Below are 22,789 nucleotides of genomic sequence, written 5' to 3' on the forward strand. Positions count from 1 at the left end.
TCATTTCACTGTAGTCTCCTTTCCTTTTTATCATCTCTTATGTAGCCTTTGGGGGATTCCCTAGTGGCTCAGATGGTAAAGCATCTGCCCGCAATGTGGGAGACCCAGGTTCGATCCCTGGGTCGGGAAGATCCCCTGGAGAAGGAAATGGCAACCCACTCCAGTATTCTTGCCTAGAAAATCCCATGGATGGAGGATATAGTCCATGGGGTCGCAAAGAGTCGGACACGACTGAGCAACTTCACTTTCACTATGTAGCCCTAACTTATTTATGCTACCTCCCCTTGCCCTGAAGACATCTATATTTGCAATCCAAAGCCCCTAAGAGATTGTCTTGAAAGATCATACTCTTAGACTCCTAACACACTTGGATTATTATGAGACAAACTGAAAGCTTCAGTGAAAAGCAATAATAGTAGTACTGGTTGAGGGTTTACTACCACAGGTGCCAGGCCCTGTATTAAGGGTTTTAAACCCATGCTTTTAACTTAGTTAGACTTGCCACTAGTCTCTAATTGAAGCTGAGATTGTAAATGCAAGATAATCCATAGGTCTCATGAAACCGTATAAGCATGTACTCAAAACTTTGCAACACTTAGCACTAGTGGACATTCACTGAGTGTCCTCACTCAGAGCGGCAAAGTCAGTGTCATCCATGCACAGTTTATTACTGAACTGACCTCAGCCCCAATCTTTAAAGGTCTTCTAGTGATAACAACATCAGAATTCTCTTTCCATATTTACCACTAAACAGAAGACCTTGGGCAAATGATAGCTCTCCACATCTCCAAAGTTTCTGCTTTGTAGAGATTTTGTTGTGAATGTTTTAAATCTTTATCAACTCTGGCTGTCATCACACTACCACATGAGTTGGCCCATTCACTCTATATCTTTGTGGCTTAAGTGCTGCTGGGCTAAAGGAGACTAACAAAGTGGTCAGTGATCAGATATTTCTAAGCCTAATTCACAGATTCCAATCTACGGATTGGTGCCTGTATATTTAGTCCCTTCATTAATGGAGCTGCTATTAAGTTCTCTGTTAAACCTAGAGGGGTTTTTTTTTGTAACTAAGGGCTAGTTAAGGAGGGCTGTGCATGAAAAAGGGCCCAATATGCCTATAAATGGAGAAGGAAATGGCAACCCACTCCAGTATTCTTGCCTGGGCAATCCCATAGACAGAGAAGCCTGGCAGGTACAGTTCAGGAGGTCTCAAAGAGTCGGACACGACTTAGTGACTGAACAACAAACATGCCCATAAAAGCATTTTCAAGAAGAAGCAATGTTTTGAGGTCGGGAACTTACCAGCATCTGTTCAAAGAGTACTAGAACTTGCTCATCTGAAACATCTTGCAATGACTGTGCTGTAGGATCATCCCCATAAAATGCAGAAGAATTTCTATGAGCAGAATTGGGCTTTTCTTTCTCCTTCTTACTTCTTATGCTGGTAAATCTCTCCAGCTGAGAAAGAGAAAAAAGTATTAGCAGTGACCCATTTTTATTTACACAACAAACCATACCTCAAATAGCCTCTAGCCTCTTATTCACCCATGGTTCCTTTGGTTTGTGGACAGTTCCAAGGCTCTTCTGACATGACAAAGAGAAACCAGTCTTTCCTGTATCTAATTTACTACACTGACTCTGTACTCTCACCTTCATCCAAAGATAAGAGGAATGAAATACTAAAATTTGGAACCTGTCTAAAAAAGAGAACTTTGCTCTTTAGCTCCTTTGCCATTTCCAAGCCCTCGAGCAACACAGACTGAAAGCACCTCACATGTGGCGTGCTCAGTAAAATGCCCTCTGTTTCCCTCTAGCTATCCAATAACAACTGTGGCCAGATCCTCAGAGGACCTCTCCCTTTGAGAGAGAAGTCTGATCATGCTTTTGATACAAGTTATATACAAGAAACAAGGAAATGACTTAAAACCAGGAACCATTGTTATTTCTTTCTTCTGTACACTCCATAGCACTTGTATTATGCAAGCAGCAAAAGTTCAAAATATATTCTCCAAAATCCTCTTCACAAAGAAAATAATCTATTGTACTTCAGGCTTCAGGGCTATATATGCCATCTCTCTGTCAACCAACCTCAATCATTCCTCAAACCACAAGGACAGGTGTTCAATTCAAAAAGAGCTACCGATAAACTGCAGCTTATCGGCACTACCTGTTTGAAAATAACAGTTAGTATCTGCAAGCATTCTGGGGTTCCAATGAAATGAGTGACATCCAGACAGCAAGTCAGCTCGGAGTTTAAAGAACATGCCTAACCTTGAAAGTCAGTGAATGTGCCAGGGAAATGCATGCAATAAATCAAACAGAGCAAAGAGTTAGAGAAAAGCTTTGGGAGGCCCTGAGAGTAGAACCCATATCACATTTATAAGTTATAGAAAGTCAAAGTTATTGCAACTGGCAAATACCATAGTGTAGGAAATGAGCCATGCACATGCTGAACAAAATTTCCTTACCTCATCTGCCATGAGTCTCTTCAGAGTCTAGGAACAGGAAAAAGGAAGGAGAAGAAAGGGAAGAGAAATCAGTGAAATGCCAGGAAACTTCCTAAACACCAGATGGACTGGGGAAAAAAAGAGAAGACAAGTTGAAAGGATCTAGGCTCCTTCCTACAAGCTAGATTTCTGCCATACTCCTTAGCACATTCCCTTAGGTAAGGGGCAGGAGGAGTTTTAAGGTCACTAACATATAATAACCCTTTTGGGGAAAAGAGGTGGAGAACTAAAAAAACTCTAAATCAGATGACCAATAAACCTATGAAATGTGTTCAACTTCATTAGTAAACAAGGAAATGCAGGCCAAAACCACAACAAGATTATCATTTTACCCTCAAGACTGGCAAAAATGTTCATGTGTGTCTAGTCACAGAGTTGCAGGAGCTCTTACACACTGTTGGTGTAATGTAAATTGTTACGGCCACTTTGGAAAACACAATGGAAAACAGAATCTAGTAAAGTGAAAATATGCAGCTATATCACAACTCAACACAACAGTTTCTATAAATCTACCTTTCCTTCAGAAAGTTGCACTTACATAGCAGGCTGAGTATAACAAGAATGTTCACAGCAACGCTGTAATATCTAAAACAGAGGACAATCCAAACAGCCACCTGGAGTAGAATGGGTGAACTGGTACCATGGTACACTGGGAAATAAGTACGTGCAGAAAGTGAATGAACACACAGCTACTTACAATATAAAAGTGAACGTATTATTTCTTTTACATTGAGATGAAAAACATGCAAAATTAAATTATATTATCTAGCATGTACAATCATAAAGAGAATGATTACCACAAATGGCAAAACAATGGTTACCTGGGGTGGGTGGAAGAATAATGACTGTAGAAAGGGATGGGGGCTTCAGGGGTGCTTACAATAATATTCTATTTCTTGATATGAATGATGGATACATGGATGTTCTGTTTATAACTTTTCTGTATGTTTTATATTCTCTTCTCTTCTGTACGTATACTGTACTTTACCCAAAAAAGTCTGATTCAAGCAGGTACAGGAAAGCAGGAATTCTTCATTCTAATACTTAGTTTTAAACCAGGGATTTCCCTGGAGGTCCAGTGGTTAAGACTATGCCTTCCAATGCAGGGGACATGGGTTCAATTCCTGGTTGGGGACCAAGATGCCGCATGCCACTGAGTGCAGCCAAAAACATTTTTTAATCTTATTTTTGCTGTTCTTAGAAGAGTATAATAAATGCCTCTTGAGTAACATTCTTCAACTAATGAAGAACTATTTGACACTGCCACAAAATTATTCTACTAACCTTTTTACAGACAAGAAAAATCTATGTCATTATACTCATGTGCCCGATGTCAAGAGTTTAGTTAAATCCCATGTAAACTGTGAATTTTAACTTTGCCCTCCACGGTCCAGAGGAGGTCAACCTCCTGCTGATGGAATGCTAATCACTCACCCAAAACCCTAAGAACTTTGCTCAATGTCCATGGAATCTGAAGCTACGTTGTGTGTGCACTGCTCACTGGGCAGCCAAGGCAGAAGGATCACGAGGCAGAGACCGCAACACCAGGGAGACTCACAGTTCCTTTTGTCATCGCTCTGGGTCGCCTGACACAGAGGTGAAACAAGCCACACAAAGGGTGAGTGTTTATAGTCAGGTTGCCACTACCAAGGTTACACTTCCTAGAGCAAGTGCTTCCAGTCCAGAACCTTGTCCTCCAAACTCAAAATGTTCCGTCAGAACCAAACAACAACCGAAACAATTCTGGGAGGGATATAACATAGATAACAGAACCTGGGTCTAATGAATCAGTGCCAGCTGGACTCTTCATAGCTTCAGGTTAAGTTAAAGAACAGGAAACCAGCAACTTGTTTTTTCTGTCTGCAGACTCATTTCTCTTCCCTCCATCCTAGTGGTATGATCTGTCGTTTGATTTACTGTAATAGCCTCCTAACTCATGTCCCTTCCTTCACTCTCATCTGCCCAACACAAAATCCACGCTCTACACTAAATCCAAGAGTGCTGCTGCTGCTGCTAAGTCGCTTCAGTCGTGTCTGACTCTGTGCGACCCCACAGACAGCAGCCCACTAGGCTCCTCTGTCCCTGGGATTCTCCAGGCAAGAACACTGGAGTGGGTTGCCATTTCCTCCTCCAATGAGTAATTGTTCTAAAATGTCGAGCTGTCTGGGTTATTTCTCATTTAAAACCTTGCAATAGTTTCCTACTGCCCTTGGGTTAAGATCCGAGTTCCTTAGCATCGCATAGGACACTTCTGACTTCTCTGTCTTGACTCATCTCTCAACAAGCCCTCTACCTCAAACCCTATCTTCTGGGCATCCTGAACTCATTGCAAGTCCACAGACAGATCACGCTGTCTCACCACTGCAAACTTTCTCTAGGCTGCTGCTTCCCTCTGTGGAGACTGTGCTTTCAAGGCTAGCTCCAACAGGCCCTACGGGATGACACCTCCTCTAACTGGAAAGGTGCCTCTCCTTGTGTTTCTACAGAAATAGGTACTTGCCTGCCTCACAGCACTACAAGTGGATTACAACTGTATTTTGATTGTCTGTCTCCTCTAGCTATTTCCAGACTAAGTTCCTTCAGGGCAGAGCCTAAGATTCAGTCATTGTATCACCTATGAACAAAGACCATAATTTGGGGCTGCTCTCCTAAAATCCCAATCCCTGGAGATTTGTTCCACCTTTTCATTGCATCGGTGAAGAAACCAAAGCCCAGACAGATGGAGTAAATCACTGAGGTCATATAAGGGCAAGCTGGGTATGGAACTCTGGTCTCCAGATAGCCCTAAACCTTTGCATTCCCCAAATTCTTGTCTTGTTCCCATTTAATGCCCACTAACTGTTGTTGCTTTTAGACACACAAAAGTAAACATCTGTTTTCTTAAAAAGGAAGAAACCAGTCTCCTTAGATTTCCTTGGTGCATCATTAGAAACAGGTTAATTCCTTTAAAAAAAGTATCCATGTTTTAGTGCTCGATTTGAGTAAGGACAGCAAAACTGATCCATGTATTTTCTCAACTACTCCCAACAGAGGGCAGCATCTACCAGCAAAGTGAATCACAGTACAGGCAAAATTCTGTTTCAGAACCCAAGAGAACACCCAAACTGTAAGCTCAGCTCTATTAGTGAAATGGAACCTGCTGCTACAGTATATTGAGCGTGTATTAATTTACTTATTTAATGCTACATGTGTTTTCCTTGAGGATCTTACAGTTTACAAATGGTAAGCTTTGTGAGGTTTTTTCCCTAATTGTATCATTAACTGTTTTGTGAATTTTCTAAGATATATAACATGCTTTGTGGATTCTCTGAGGTAGTTAACATGAGGTTCCTAGCTCATGAAAAGTAAGAATGACTAAAAATAGTGGAGTCCTAGAAAAATGCTACTGGAGCTGTATTTATGCATTATGCCCCAGAAGTTCAAGCTTTGTGATGATCTCTAATGATCCCACCTATTTCTTTATGCCTCTATGCTCATCTTTTCCCTTGTTTGCTATCAATTATTTTCTGCCTTCAAACTACAAACCCTTACTGCACTAAATATTTCATCTTCCTGCCTCTCCTACCAAGTCTTCTACTGAAGCTATATACTAAAACCTTTAACTACAAATACAGATACTGAAGGAAGCATAAATACAGAATGAAAAAATTTTAACATATCAAAATCTGCTCATGAATAATACATCCAGGTAAAAGAGAGTAAGCTGAATTAAATTTCCCCCCTTTTTGAAATCTTTCTACATCTACAGAAAAGGAATTTTTAGGGGGAAAAAAAAAAAGAAAGGAGCCTACAAGGTTGGGAAGAACAAGAAAAGCATAATTATAACCAAACTTTTGAAGCTGGGACTAAGACTCAACAGATCTAAGAAAAATGAGCCCTAAACCTGACGAAGGAAAAGCTAATAACTATCCAGACTGTACTTAGGAATCCTAAACAGGCTCAGGAATTAGCAGCACCAGGTATAATACTTACAGAAATGAGCAGCTGGAGGAAAGGGAAGCCAAAAATAAGATTGGTTTGAAGGCTGTTTAAGAAGCAGTTTACATAGCTCAGTTGGTAAAGAATCCGCCTGCCATGCAGGAAAACCCGGTTGGATTCCTGGGTCGGGAAGATCCGCTGGAGAAGGGATAAGCTACCCACTCCAGTATTCTTGGGCTTCCCTTGTGGCTCAGCTGGTAAAGAATCTGACTGAAATGCGGGAGACCTGGGTTTGATCCCTGGGTTGGGAAGATCTCCTGAAGAAGGGAAAGGCTACCCACTCCAGTATTCTGGCCTAGAGAATTCCATGGACTGTGTAGTCCATGGGGTCGCAAACAGTCGGACACAACTGAGTGACTTTCACTTTTCACTTATAGAAGCAGTTGGACCTGTAGATCCTCCCATTATCCCTAAAGCACCTCCCCTCATGCCATCAGGAGACTACCCTCCCTTGCTGCTGCTGCTGCTAAGTCGCTTCAGTCGTGTCTGACTCTGTGCGACCCCATAGAGGGTAGCCCACCAAGCTCCTGCATCCCTGGGATTCTCCAGGCAAGAACACTGGAGTGTGTTGCCATTTCCTTCTCCAATGCATGAAAGTAAAAAGTGAAAGTCAAGTAGCTCAGTCGTGTCAACTCTTCTCGACCCCATGGACTGCAGCCTACCAGGCTACTCTGTCCATGGGATTTTCCAGGCAAGAGTACTGGAGTGGGTTGCCATTGCCTTCTCCAACCTCCCTTACTCCAGCATAAATCTGGAAATTTATTCTTAGAAGAGGGTAAAACACAGATCTCTGGCTCGGGGGATGACAGGCATAGTTGTGGGCAGAAATCCTATAGCAAAAAGACAAGTAGTTAATCTATGTGTACTGTATGAGACACCCAGCACCTTCCCCTTTCTAGTTTCTCAGGACTCCAGCACCCCAAAACCCTTACCCTTGAGACAGAAGGTTGGAAGAGCCTTCTCTGGGAAACTGAAAAACCACCTTAAACTACTGACATAGTCCAAGCAGGTCACCATACAGCTATGTAGTCCAATATGGTAGCTACCAGCCACAAGTAACTACTAAGTATTTATTTTATTTTTAATTGAAGGATAATTACTTTACAATATTGTGATGGTTTCTGTCATACATGAACATGAATCAGCCATAGGTATACATATGTCTCCTCCCTCTTGAACCTTCTTCCCACCTCCCTCCCCATCCCACTAGGTTATCACAGAGCACTAGCTTTGAGTTCCCTGCTTCATCCAGCAAACTCCCACTGGCTATTTATTTTATATATGGTGCTGTATGTTTCAATGCTTCCCTGGTGGCTCAGATGGTAAAGAATCTCCCTGCAATGTGGCAGACCTGGGTTTGATCCCTGGTTTGGAATGATCTCCTGGAGAAGGAAATACCCTGGAGAAGTCCAGGGGGTCGCAAAGGGTAAGACACGACTGAGAGACTAACACACACACACATAGTGGTTGCACCAATGAACATTCCCACCAACAGTGCAAGAGCGTTCCCTTTTCTCCACACCCTCTCCAGCATTTATTGCTTGTAGATTTTTTGCTGATGGCCATTCTGACTGGCTCCAGTACTCTTGCCTGGAAAATTCCATGGGTGGAGGAGCCAGTCCATGGGTTCGCGAAAAGTCAGACATGACTGAGCGACTTCGTTTTTACTTTGCACTTTCATGCATTGAAGAAGGAAATGGCAACCCACTCCAGTGTTCTTGCCTGGAGAATCCCAGGGACGGGGGAGCCTGGTGGGCTACTGTCTATGGGGTCGCACAGAGTCGGACATGATTGAAGCGACTTAGCAGCAGCAGCATTCTGACTGGTGTAAAGTGATACCTCACTGAAGTTTTGATTTGCTTGTCTCTAATAATGAGCAATGTTGAGCATCTTTTCATGTGTTTAGCCATCTATATGTCTTCTTTGGAGAGATGTTTGTTTAGGTCTTCTGCCCATTTTTTGATTGGGTTGTTTACCTCATGTTGAGCTATATGAGCTGTTTATATATGCTGGAGATTAATCCTTTGTCAGTTGTTTCGTTTGCAACTATATTCTCCCATTCTGAGGGTTGTCTTTTAATCTCGTTTATTGTTTCCTTTGCTGTGCAAAAGCTTTTAAGTTTAATTAAGTCCCATTTGTTTATTTTTATTTCCATTACTCTAGGAGGTGGGTCAAAGAGGATCTTGCTGTGGTGTATGTCAAAGAGTGTACTGTCTTTGTTTTCCTCTAAAAGCTTTACAGTTTTTGGCTTTCATTTGAGTCTTTAATCCATTTTGAGTTTATTTTTTGTGTATATAGTGTTAGCAAGTATTCTAGTTTCACTCTTTTACATATAGTTGTCCAGTTTTCCCAGCACCACTATTAAAGAGGCTGTTTTTTCTCCATTTGTTAAAGATAAGTTGCCCAAGGTGCAGGGGTTTATCTCCAGGTTTTCTATCTTGTTCACCACTGAGCATTTCTCATGTGCCTAGTGCAACTGAAACAGGAATTTTAAATTTTATTTAATTAAAAAAATTTTTTAATTAAAAACTAGTATGTTATTGTTAAACTTAAGTATGTTTGGAATATGCTAGGTATGTGAATCTACCTTTCACTTGTAAATTTTATGAAATCTAAATACATATCAAGTATATCCACCAAAATTTAGCATTCAAATTGAGATGTGCTATAAGATATAAAATAAACTGCAGTTCAATAATTTCATATAAAAAACAAGGTAAAAACATCATTAACAATCAATATGTATCTATTACACATCAAAACAATATTTTTAGATATACAAGGTTAAAAAACATTATTAAAGTTAATTTCACATGATTCTTTTCACTTTTTTTCTTTTTGCCTTTTTCTGTGGCTACTGGAAAACCTACAATTACATATGTGATTCACATTATATTATATTTATATTGAACAGGGCAAGCCTACAATAAACTGCACAGCTAACAAGCTCTACCCATGGATCCAGTTTCCAATGAATTTTTTAGTCCCTCATTTTTGTTTTTTGTTTTTTTTAGTCCCTCATTTTTGAACATGGAAAACCAAGGATTATTAAACACCTAAGGAAAAATACAAATGTGAGAGAGGGAAAAAGCAACTCCTTATATAGTGACTATGCAAAAAGAAAGAATAGAAAAAAATTAATATCTATAAGGGAGAACATAATGCTGGGGCTTTTTGTGTTGTTTTTTTTTTTTCTTTTTTTGGCTACTCCATGCAGCATGCGAGATCTCAGTTTCCGGATCAGGGATCGAACGGTGCCCCACTGTGGAAGCATGGAGTCTTAACCCCTGGAGCCTAAGTGAAAGTGAAAGTTGCTCACTTGTGTCTGACTCTTTGTGGAATATACAGTCCGTGGAATTCTCCAGGCCAGAATACTGGAGTGGGTTGCCTTTCCCTTCTCCAGGGGATGTTCCCAACCCAGGGATTGAACCCAAGTGGATTCTTTACCAGCTGAGCCACCAGGGAAGCCCAAGAATATTGGAGTGGGTAGCCTATCTCTTCTCCAGTGGATATTCCCGACCCAGGAATTGAACTGAGGTTTCCTGCATTACAGGTGGATTCTTTACCAGCTGAGCTACCAGGCAAGCCCACTGGAGCCTAGGAAGTCCTCATAATGCCATTTTAAGAAGAAATATTCAGAGAAAAAAGAACCCTTAGAAGCTGAACACATGAAAACAGAAACTTAACAGAAAACTCAAGAAAGACTGAAAGGTAAGAACTTGAGGAAATCTCCCCAAAGTAGAGCAAAAAGACAGAGATGGGAAACTGAGAGTAAAGATAAGAAAATTAGATCAGTTTGGCAAGTACAATACCCAAATAACAGGAGAAAACAGAGGACCAAGCTATCAAGGAAATAATTCAAGAATATTTCCTAGCACTGAATGTAAGTTGGTACAGCCACTATGGACTATGGAGGTTCCTCAAAAGACTAAAAACAGAGTTGCCATATGATCCAGCAATCCCACCCCTGAGCATATATGCAGAAAACTGTAATTTAAAAAGATACATGCACCCCCATGTTCATAAACAGCACTGTTCACAATAACCATGACAAGGCAACAACCCAAATGTCCATCATCAGATGAAAAAAGAAGATACGGTTCATATATACAATGCAATATTACATGGCAATAAAAAAAGAACAAAATAATGCTATTTGCAGTAACATGCATAAACCATAACTGAAAAAAATGTAAAAAAAGAATGCACACGTGTATATCTGAATCACTTTGCTGCACAGCAGAAACTTATACAACATTGTAAATCAACTATACGTTAATGTAAAAAAATATTTCCCAGTACTGAAGGATGTCTCCATCACAAAAGACACATCACCACACAAAGGCATACCATGGTGAAATTCCAAAACACTAGGAAAACAAAGAAAATTTTACAATTTGAAAGAAGGGGGACTTCCCTTGCCATCCAGTGGTTGAGACTTCATGCTTTCACTGCAGGGTAGTGTAAGTTTGATCCCTGGTTGGGGAACTAAGATCCCAAATGCCACACAGCGGAGGGCAGGGGGAGATGTGAGACAAAAAGAAGGGAGGAAAACTGGTCAAAGGAATCAGAGAAGCTTTGAATTTCTTAAACTACTAATATATACAAAAAGCTAAACAACAAAAAAGGCAGTTTAAAATATAAAAAAATTTTTCTAACTTAGAATTCTATACCCAAATTATTAATCAAATGTGAGTTCAGAATAGACATTTTTCAGACATTAAAGTCTTCAGGAAATGTATCCAAGTGCACCTTAGGAAGCAACTGTAGGATACACTCCACCAAAATAAGGCAGCAAACCAATAAAGTGACAGACCTGAAATACAGGAAACAGGAGGTCTAACATCTGAATTCTATGCCCTTTTTCTGTCTGGAGGGAAAAGTTAAAGATTCAGGGAATTGGGTAGAAGTGAATCAGTGCAAAGATTTCAGGATCTTTATGATGACCCCCTACATTCCCCATGGCTTGACCCACTGACACCATCAGAAAGAGCCCTTGTAAACACTTGGAGAATCTAAGGTCAGATTGTGCCTCCAAGATAGTATTGTTTATTTTCTCTTGGGAGCCTCGATCTCACAGTGGCAATACTGTCATTAAAACATAGTCTAGATTTCTGCTGGTAACTCAATTTCTATAATAATATTTCATTTATATGCAAACAATTATTGATAGAAGCACAAAATATTTTTAAAGGGGCAGAAAAACAATTTATTCGATAGGAATTTTTTGTTCAATAGAAGTAAATGAGCAAATAAATTTCTGAAGGTCATTGGTACAGGAAAAGAGCTTAAACTGCATTTAATAAAAATTCAATTTCTCTAAAAGATTCTCAGTATTATCAAATCTTACTTAAATTAACACAAATTGCTCAAGGTGCACTGCATTTGTAATAGCATCAAAATAAATATATTCGGCTGGGTACTGCTCTGCATTAAGACCATCAATCAAAATAAAAATGAAAAGCTGTCCCCTCACTTTCCTTCCAGAGTGTAATTCAAAGCTCTGATTCAGTCACCACATCCTAATGTAATAAGTGGTAAGATAAATCTTTTGGTTACCATCTACAGGAAGCAAGAAACTTCCTAGACACTTTACAGTTTGGTTTCTCAAAGAAACCAAAAATTAAAGTCAAGATCCCAAAGTATGCCCTGTGAGGCCAAACTAATTTATGACCGAATGAATTTGAAACATACCCTGATCAATTAGTATCATAATAAATGCAAATGAAATCTAAAACTCCTTTTCTATAACTGGATTTGTTGTGGTGGTGGTGGTAGCTGAATCTATTAATACTTCAGCTTTTTAAGAGTTGGTCAATTGGACTAAATTTGCCAGTCTTTTGGACAGAGGTTCCCTCTGTTTGCCTAGTAACAGAATTGGACTTATTATAAATTAAAGGATATAAGAAAATTCATCCAAGGTACTGATTCACTTCTACCCAATTCCCTGAATCTTTAACTTTTCCCTCCAGTCAGAAAAAGGGCATAGAATTCTCAATTAAGGATAGTCTCTCATGTAGCCAAACAAAAGGTAATCACGTAGTGTCCATAGAAGAAGAGAAGTTAGCAGAGATCTATTAAGAGAATATGATTAAGCATTATTCTGATCACAGAGTACATTACACAGCAAAGAGTGTTTCTAATTTCTACCAATGTGCTTCACAAGGACAGTCAATCATGGACAATTACCTCATGAACCATGTGGCTAGCACAGGGGTAATATAAGCCTACAAGAGCAAGTCCATATTTTAGTACTTTCTAAAGATTTTGTTCAGGCTACCTTATCGGGAACAACTATATCTGAGCTCTTGGCTAAGGGAAAACACTACAGCTGAATGCCCCTTGGCCCCTACTCTGTGATGATTCTTTGGAGGTCCAGGATTCTTAGGAACTACAGGTTTTTCTCATAAAACCCACAATCACAATGCAGTTCACTGTCTCAATATACTTAATTCCCAGCTCTCCCTCTTCTGACATCCACACCTGCTCATGGGCTAATTCAGAGTGAGGGAAATGTTTAGTGTGGAAGGAAGAATTCTAGGACTTCTCTCAAGATTTCTAGTCTGAGGTACATAATCTGTATAATTATCAGAACTGTAAATATGATAGGCTATCACTCTTGTGATTAGGTTATATTTGCCACAATCGACTTTTAAGAGGGCTTCCCTTGTGGGTCAGTCGGTAAAGAATCCACCTGCAATGTGGGACACCTGGGTTCCGTCCCGGGGTTGGGAAGATCCCCTGGAGGAGCGCATGGCAACCCACTCCAGTAGTCTTTCCAGGAGAATCCCCAAGGACAGACTTTTAAGGAGGAGAAATTATCTGTGTGGGTCTGACCCAATTACACAAGTCCTTTAAATCTAGGGTGAAGAGTGAGAAACACAAGGTTCAACACGCCATTTCTGGTCTGAGCCTAAGAGGCCAAATGGCAGGGATTACAGGCAGCCTCTAGAACTAAGAGACAGCAAAGAAACAGGGAAGTCAGGCCCACCACTGCAAGAGACGGAATTCTTCCAACCTGAATGCGCTTGGAAGGTTTTCCTCCAGCAACTACAGATGAGGGATGGCCCAGCTGACACCTTAATTTCAGCCCTGTGACACTGAGAACACAGCCACACGATCCATGCTGGACTTCTGACCAACGGAACTGTGAGCTAACAAGTGGGTTTTATTTTAAGCTATTGAGTTTGTCATGTTAAAGCAGGCAACCGATACATTAAGCAAACTGACAAAATTTATCTAGAACTTTAGCTAAAGGAAAAAGATCATGAGTCCTAATTTTTACTTCTGGCATCCTAAATCACTGCAAGTATGATTCTGAGTGAATCACATTAATTCTTCATGCTTCAGTTCCCCTATTTATTAAAAACAAAACAAAACCAGACACACTTCTAGGAACCATTCAGTTCAGTTGCTCAGTCATGTCCGACTCTTCATGACGCCATGGACTGCAGCACACCAGGCCTCCTTAGGAACCATTAAGGTCATAAAATGGAGTGGTGAGAACATTCTATAAAAATAATCGTGCTGTTATTACTACAGAAAAACTTCTAGAAAAATATACACATGAAGACTGTACCAGTTGACACAGCACTCCTACAAATGTCAAAAGGAAATCATTATTCCTCATCTATAAATAGTATACTTGGCCATAGTCAGTCATGCCACAAAAAGATCTAAAGGGCTCAGTCAAGCCAGGCTCTAAATACTTTTATATCAGGTCCTTCTTCAGACCATTTATTGTAGCTGTTTTTGTGGACCGAACTGTAAGTTGCTTGGAGGCAAAAATCCATGTTTGGTTCATTTGACATGTCTCAGTTCAGTTCAGTTGCTCAGTCATGTCCTACTCTTTGCGACCCCATGGACTGCAGCACACCAGGCCTCCCTGTCCATCACCAACTCCTGGAGTTTACTCAAACTCATGTCCATTGAGTTGGTGATGCCATCCAACTATTTCATCCTGTCATCCCCTTCTCCCACCTTCAATCTTTCCCAGCATCAGGGTCTTTTCAAATGAGTCAGTTCTTTGCATCAGGTGGCCAAATTATTGGAGTTTCAGCTTCAACATAAGTCCTTCCAATGAATATTCAGGACTGATTTCCTTTAGGATGGACTGGTTGGATCTCCTTGCAGTCCAAGGGATTCTCAAGAGTCTTCTCCAACACCAACGTTCAAAAGCATCAATTCTTCAGTGCTCAGCTTTCTTTATAGTCCAACTTTCACATCCACACATGACTACTGGAAAAACCATAGCCTTGACTAGACGGACTTTTGTTGGCAAAGTAATGTTTCTGCTTTTTAATATGCTGTCTAGGTTGGTCATAACTTTTCTTCCAAGGAGTAAGTGTCTTTTTATTTCATGGCTGCAGTCAACCATCTGCAGTGATTCTGGAGACCCAAAAAAATAAAGTCTGCCACTGTTTCCACTGTTTCCCCATCTATTTGCCATGAAGTGATGGGCCCGGATGCCATGATCTTTGTTTTCTGAATGTTGAGCTTTAAGCCAACTTTTTCACTCTCTTCTTTCACTTTCACCAAGAGGCTTTTAGTTCTTCCTTACTTTCTGCTATAAGGGTGGTGTCATCTACATATTTGAGGTTATTGATATTTCTCCCAGCAATCCTGATTCCAGCTTGTGCTTCATCCAGCCCAGAGTTTCTCATGATGTACTCTGCATATAAGTTAAATAAGCACGGTGACAATATACAGCCTTGACGTACTCCTTTTCCTATTTGGAACCAGTCTGTTGTTCCATGTCCAGTTCTAACTGTTGCTTCCTGACCTGCATACAGATTTCTCAAGAGGCGGGTCAGGTGGTCTGGTATTCCCAAGAGGCGGGTCAGGTGGTCTGGTATTCCCATCTCTTGAAGAATTTTCCACAGTTTATTGTGATCCACACAGTCAAAGGCTTTGGCATAGTCAATAAAGCAGAAATAGATGTTTTTCTGGAACTCTCTTGCTTTTTCAATGATCCAGCAGATGTTGGCACTTTGATCTCTGGTTCCCCTGCCTTTTCTAAATCCAGCTTCAACATCTGGAAGTTCATGGTTCATGTATCGTTGAAGCCTGGGTTGGAGAATTTTGAGCATTACTTTGCTAGCATGTGAGATGAGTGCAACTATGCGATAGTTTGAACATTCTTTGGCATCATTGGCCTTTCTTTAGGATTGGAATGAAAACTGACTTTTTCCAGTCCTGTGGCCACGGCTGAGTTTTCCAAATTTGCTGGCATATTGAGTGCAGCACTTTCACAGCATCATCTTTTAGGATTTGAAATAGCTCAACTGGAATTCCATCACCTCCACTAGCTTTGTTCGTAGTGATGCTTCTTAAGGCCCACTTGACTTCACATTCCAGGATGTCTGGCTCTAGGTGAGTGATCACACCACTGTGATTATCTGGGTCATGAAGATCTTTTTTGTATGGTTCTTCTGTGTATTCTTGCCATTTGACATGTCTAATACTTTATAAATATTTTCAAAATTATCATCACTCTAGATTTAGGAGTATCATTCTAAGCCCAGTAAATTAATTTATTCATTACTTTATTCAAATGAACAAACAAAGGAAAAGTTTCGAGTCAAGGTTTACGACAGTACCTTATGATTGCTGTAGACAGCTCAGACCAAACTTTTGAGAATAATGTCTTTCCCGATGAATAAGGCTGGGGGACCCTGAGTGGAGAGGAAATAGGAACCCATTCCAGTATTCTTGCTTGGGAAATTCTGTGGACAGAAGAGCCTGGCAGACTACAGTCCAGGGGGTCAAACAGGACGTAGTGACTAAACAACAAAGAAACAAAGACATAGGCTACCTATGGGTCAAATGGGAAATAAGTCTCACTGTAGCCAACAACAGTTTCCTTCCAAGTCCTAATACATCTACCCAGGAAGGAACAGGTAAGGTATCTGTCACTCAGAATCAAAGTGAACAGAGAGAAAGGTCTGGCTCTGATTCGTTTTATCCCAGTACAGGACTGACATTGTTTCTTAGGATAGCAAGGTAATGGATGATCATAACATAAACTTGAATTCAGTTACCAAAGAATCCTATTCCATCTTTGCCACAAGATTTGCTACGTTTCCACTAAAGGACAGAAAAGGTAATGTAAGCTTTTCTTTTTATCCACCACAATTTCAGTCTTCCTATCTTTAGGACTATGTTGTCTCACAGGGTTTCTGTGGAGAATAATAAAATAGATGTAAAGCACTTTGTTTTGCAAAGTGCTTGGTAAAAAGTATATAATTTATGATGATGGAACCAATGAAACTCCCTTCAATTCCCACTTCTTATAAAGAAGTCAATTAGAACTAGAGAGAAGGAAATAATGGATATCTTCAAATGTAGGAAACCTTCCTTTCCATTTTCAAATCACAGCCCAAAGATGGCACTGAATGAGTCAATACCTCATCGACCATTTACAGAGAAACAAACTAGATTTTGACATCATTACTTTCTGGTGCCAAAAGACTCAACAGTTGTGTAGAACTGAAGTACCCACTTGGAAAAAGAAAATCAAAGGAAAAGGGTATATCTGAGGAAAGGAAGTCTATAAAAGAAAAGCACAAAATGACGAGAAACTGAAAAACATGAACTATAAAGCTAATTTACCTTTATAAAATTAAATGTGCTTCAGGGAAAGAAAACTAAAGATTATCTAGCAGACCCCAGGAATGAGATGGCACACTCCCATTCTCCGTGATTGCTAAGGAAAATGTGCTAAAGGAGTAAGTAAGCCTCTAGCAGCTCATCCACTTAGTTCCACACTGCCTGGGCAGCCCCACAGCTAAACTCAGTACTGTCAGAATTCATACAAGAGACAACAAAGGAAACACAGTAGAGAAGAGTCCAAGATCTTTTATTCCTAATTAAAAGATTTCTTTCAGTCTACCCCTGCCTTCCAGAATAAGTATGTTTCCTGATACAAACCAGGGAGCCTGGAAAGATTCTAAGCAGTAGCCTATGTGAAGCACAAGTGAGAAATGCCATATAAAAAACATTAGGTACCTATATTCCATTCCTTTTTTCAATAATTTACTTATAAACTGGAAGCAATTTACTTAGAAATTAAAGCAACAAACCCAATTTCCCTCATAGCCATCTAAAACTGATGAGAATCTGCTTTCCAAAAAACCACATTTCCCAACTATAATTAAAATGAGGGGGAAGAAGAGAAGTCGCTCAGTTGTGTCCGACTCTTTTGTGACCCCATGGACTGTAGCCCACCAGGCTCCTCAATCCATGGGATTTTCCAGGCATGAATACTGGAGTGAGTTGCCATTTCCTTCTCCAAGGGATCTTCCCAACCCAGGGATTGAACCCTGGTCTCCCACATTGTAGGCAGATGCTTTACCATCCAAGCTACCAGGGGGAAAACTATCTTAATATTAGAATCAATCCTCTGATAGATAGGTCCAGTATATTTTAATAGTTCTCGAATTGTCCAACAAGGCAAGTCTCTTGAGGAAAAGGAGGAGGTAACCTTTTGCCTCCAGCTTAGCTCGTCCTGAAGCCTGGGACTGGCAGAGCCTGCATCCTAGATAGCTGAGAGCCTCCAGGAAGGACAGTCCACTCAGGTTTCACTATTCCAGCTCAGCAGAACAGGTGGAAACCAGACTGGGAACATTGCATTCTTCCCCTATGTCCATCCAAAACAAACTGCCACCCCCTTGCACTACAAAGAACTCAGAGGTTGCGAAAACAAGCTGCCAACAGAGCAAGTACTCAGGTTCTAAAGTCCTAGTTTCCTACTGTCTAGTCGAGGCCATGGTTTTTCCAGTGGTCATGTATGGACACGAGAGTTGGACTATAAAGAAAGCTGAGCAGCGAAGAATTGATGCTTTTGAACTGTGGTGTTGGAGAAGACTCTTGAGAGTCCCCTGGGCTGCAAGGAGATCCAATCAGTCCATCCTAAAGGAAATCAGTCCTAAATATTCATTGGAAGGACTCATGCGGAAGCTGAAACTCCACATAATTTGGCCACCCAATGCGAACAGTTGACTCATTGGAAAAGACTCTGATGCTAGGAAAGATTGAAGGCAGGAGGAGAAGGGGACAACAGAGGATGAAATAGTTGGATGACATCACCAACTCAATGGACATGAGTTTGGGTAAACTCCAGGAGTTTGTGATGGACAGGTAGGCCTGGCATGCTGCAGTCCATGGAGTCGCAAAGAGTCGGACACGACTGAGCAACTGAACTGAATTGAGTTTCCTACCATACCAATGTGTCATATGGCGTGGCAGACACGCCCATCTCCCTTGCTGTCAGGAAGGAGGTGCACACAAGTCTGTCATCATCTGAAAGTTCTGATAAAACTTCCAAATACATAAATAGAAAGCAATAAATAATGTTAACCTATTTTTCCAAAGTTTTGACATATTTCTCAAGATCCAAATACTGATACTTGTTCTTTACTTTCTTATTAGATCTCTTTATTGCCTTAGCTTAGACAAGCTAAGGAAAAAAGGGGGTGTTGTTCATTCATTTGGAAACAGTCAATGACTCAGGAATGCTGTTTCCCAATCTCCGTAGCAACGGTCTTCTCCTCCCATGTTGTGATGTGAGAAGCAGAACATCTACTCTTCCTCATGGGTGAGCCTGTGAATGACACACCCAAAGGCCTGGTAGACAGGAAGTTCCTGCAGCTGACACTGTTGCTACATACAGGCAATGAGTATGAGGCCACCTTGTTTTAAATGCCACTCTCAAACCCTTCATTTCTAAATGATGGTTACCCCTCTTTTCTTTTATCCTCTCATCATTCCTGCTCACACCCTTCCTGAATGATGTGACGATAGAAGTCATCAGGGCCTACTGATAATAAGCTTTACTGATCCAAAAATTAAACTACTCAAAAAGCCAGACTTGATCTTACGAAACCACAGTAAACATTTACTGGCCTGTTAGAAATCTAGAACTAAGATTTTGAGAAAATTTGGGGAAGGGAATGGGGAGACAGCATGAGGTGAAATCTCATTACTCCTCTGTAACGAGAAATATTGGTATAATCAAGAGTTAAAACAAGAACTTTCTAATACTTTCAGCACCTGTACTTGTGTGGAACTATGTTCTAACACAAACACATTACAGAATTTCATGCCAAAGTACTCAGGCTCTAAAGAGACTTCCATGCATTAATATCATGTATTTTTCTCTTTGGATCTAATTATTAAAAAATAAGTATGATTTCTGGAAAACAAGAGAGGGGATTGTTTTACTTCATTTTTATACACATCTATACTGTCTTAGAAAATTATAATAATGAAAATCACTTTTATAATGAAAATACATTTCCAAGGAATTTCCTGGCAGTCCAGTGGCTAGGACTCTGCTTTCACTGCTGGGTGCCCAGGTTTGATTCCTGGTCGGGGCAATTAAGATCCCACAAGCCGTGTGGTGTGGTTAGGAAAAACAAATTTCCACTTCAAACAAAAGTAGCAATTTTCGAAGATGAGAAAGTTGAAAAATGTTTATGACATTGTTTTACGAGAAGAAAACATGTAGAAACTGTAACTGCAATATTGTAAAAAATATCTGTGCATAAAAATAATGACTAAAATGTTCAAATACTAAGTGGAATAAAAATTTAAAAATTGAGGGTTCTTAGACTTTGCTATTTTGAAAATGTATGTAAAAGTCATTTCAAAAGAAAAGTATAAAAAACCATAGCACAGCCTTTAAAGGCAAAGCAACATCATCCAATTTTCATATTCAAAATGCCCACGAGCATTTACTCTTTTCCAGTAGTACTTTGCTTAAGGAAACAATCTGGCAGGGCACAGTTAATAAACTTTAGTTACAAAATGCAATATGAGAAAGAATAATGAACAGTTAGTGGAGTCTAAAAGCGAACTCACCTAATTACATGACCTTGGGCAACTTAATACCTCTAGGCCTCAGTGGCCTTCTCATGTTAAGATGAGGAGGCTAGGTCAGATCACGTTTAGGGTCTCTTCAGGAACCCTTAAAAGCAGTGCTTAGTTACCACTGCTCTTTTGAGGGCAGCCCGATGTCTGCTGCTTGCTGAATAGGACATATCCTACAGTGGCTTCTCACTGCTTCTTCTTGTGGTTTCAATCACAGGAAACAGACGTCACCCATGGGCCTAGAAGTAAGTAACGAACAAACCCTGGCGGATGCAAAGAGCTGCCAACTAAAGCCAACTCCCATCTTTTTAAAATACCAGAATCAAGAAATCACTAGAAGCCTCTATGCCTGGGGAGCCTGACACACATCTTTCACAAAAACTAACAAAACTAAAAATATCTCTTTAGGCCCCATGAAAGCAAGATGAAATAATTTTAGAAGAGTCCAAAACAACTTTGCTTCTAAGGCCAAATGAAGGAACTGAAGGAACTCCATTGCTATGGGCAGAAATATGTGACTTTGGAGAAAAAAACAAAGGCAATCTTACTGCTAGCAGCATTTTTTTTGTGGAGATCCAGACATATCCCAGGGACTTGAAGTCTCATCTTCATCTTCTTTATTCTATGTAGACATTTAATATTCTACGTAAAGCTATGAAAGACTACTGTACCAACAGATTCAATAATACAGGGACTTAGCAATTGTTCACTTTAACTGTATGTTAAAGACCCTGGGATGGAACCCGGGTCTCCTGCATTGCAGGCAGATTCTTTACCATCTGAGCTACCAGGGAAGCCCCAAATATATGTTATCAATCCCAAGACCATTGGGCCAAATACTGCTCTCATTTATAATGATAAAAGTTAGAAGTCCTGTTCTGTGTGAAATAATGCTGAGATTTTTAATCCTATAGACATGTCCCTTCATTAAACACAAGACAAAACCTAAGATACTATCTCTAGAGAAAAATTAAAATCTTTTCTCAACAGAGTTCTTCTGGTCTGGTATAGTCATATCAGTGATTCTCTTTGCCTTACCGTTACCTTGGTGAGAGGACTAATGTTTTCAAAATTGTCATTAGATCACAGAAATGGAGAACCTTGAAAGTAATCCCAAGATTCAGAAGACTAACAGTAAAACTAAAATACGTAAAAGGATATTGTTAACATGAACTAAACACCATCACTGCTCTTAGGTACCTTACAAGCTAGATGGGAGGTATGATCCACCCTCCCCAAAAGAGAGCTCAATATCATATTCTCTCTCTCTCCATATATAGTGCCTTCACAAAAGACTAAAGGACATTTCAAATTAGCATGCGATAAAAACCTACACTGCACTGTGCTAGAGTATGTTTAGAAGAAAATGAAAGGACCCAAAGATAGGCTCAGATTGTTCCCTCAATGACAATTCCCACCTGAGCCTACAATTTGACTCCAGATGAAGACAGTTTTGTCTTTTAAAATCTAGAATGATCACTGAAAGTCTGAGAAGCTGAATTATTATAATGCAAAAGGAATGGAAATCAAACAAACAACTATCTAAACTCCATCTAGGCAGCAGAAGAGATTTGCTGGAACCTTAAGACTAATGTATTCAAGTTCTTCACCATCACATATTCACAAGGCCAAAAACTGCATCAACATGCATCGTGACATGTTACCAAATGCAAATTTTCAGTCCTGCTTTCTATAGGTTTCTACAGAAAGAGAACCTAAAAGCTCCTCCCAGGGATAAAATAATCTCTATGAAGTGGCTTTCTTTAAATGATTCATCTCCCACCCATCCTCTTGGTGGCTATAAACAGGCCATTTCTTTTTACTACAGCCACACACTCAAACCTGAGCCTGTGTTCACACCACTCCCCACCCCATGAAACCCCTTCCCCTTCTCCTCTACCAATCCTTGATTTCCAGGGCTGATCATGTTCCCCGTCTTCTATGACGCTAACTAGCATTGCCCGCAACTATATTCTAAATTATTCATGCCGAGTTTGGAATATTAGCATAGATCTTTGAAATCATTCATGCTATTAATAATTCTCTCATTTCATAAGAAAAGACCAAGAAAAGAGGAGTCACTTGCCCAGAGTTCACATGGTTAATTAGTAGCAGTCAGACTAAGTAGAAATATATGGAAAGAATATGTCACTGGGAATGAGAGATGGGGGTTCTAGTCCTAGCTGTGAATTTGGACAGATCACTTCTCTAGGCCCACATTTCTTCATCTATAAGAGATATGAATTAAATAACTTTTAACCATCCTTTTCGCCTCCAGCATTCTAAGATTCTGAAACCTAGGTCTTCTGACTCTCAGTTCAGTAATCTTTCCACTTAATTCCTTAATTCTGAATTTCTACAACTTTTGAACAGCTACAGACTATAGCACACTGAGCACAGGAAAAAAAAAAAAGGTTTATAACACCACATATGCA

General features: G+C 40.1%; 1 protein-coding gene across 3 annotated transcripts in view; it reads right to left on the reverse strand.

Annotated features, from left to right (window-relative positions):
• The window catches only part of DIAPH1 (diaphanous related formin 1), a 113,639-nt gene that overhangs the window by 80,638 nt on the left and 10,212 nt on the right, over window positions 1-22,789 (reverse strand). For 2 of the 3 annotated variants that reach the window (XM_070792074.1, XM_070792072.1), the window contains exons 2-3: window positions 2,469-2,495; window positions 1,303-1,458 (exon numbers count right to left, since the gene is read on the reverse strand). In XM_070792074.1, the coding sequence (XP_070648175.1) occupies window positions 1,303-1,458; window positions 2,469-2,495 (183 nt within the window). The remainder of the gene's footprint in view (window positions 1-1,302; window positions 1,459-2,468; window positions 2,496-22,789) is intronic. The other variant, XM_070792073.1, reaches the window with a different exon arrangement.

Source organism: Bos indicus, chromosome 7, assembly GCF_029378745.1.
Source record: "Bos indicus isolate NIAB-ARS_2022 breed Sahiwal x Tharparkar chromosome 7, NIAB-ARS_B.indTharparkar_mat_pri_1.0, whole genome shotgun sequence".
Taxonomy (NCBI): Eukaryota; Metazoa; Chordata; class Mammalia; order Artiodactyla; family Bovidae; genus Bos; species Bos indicus.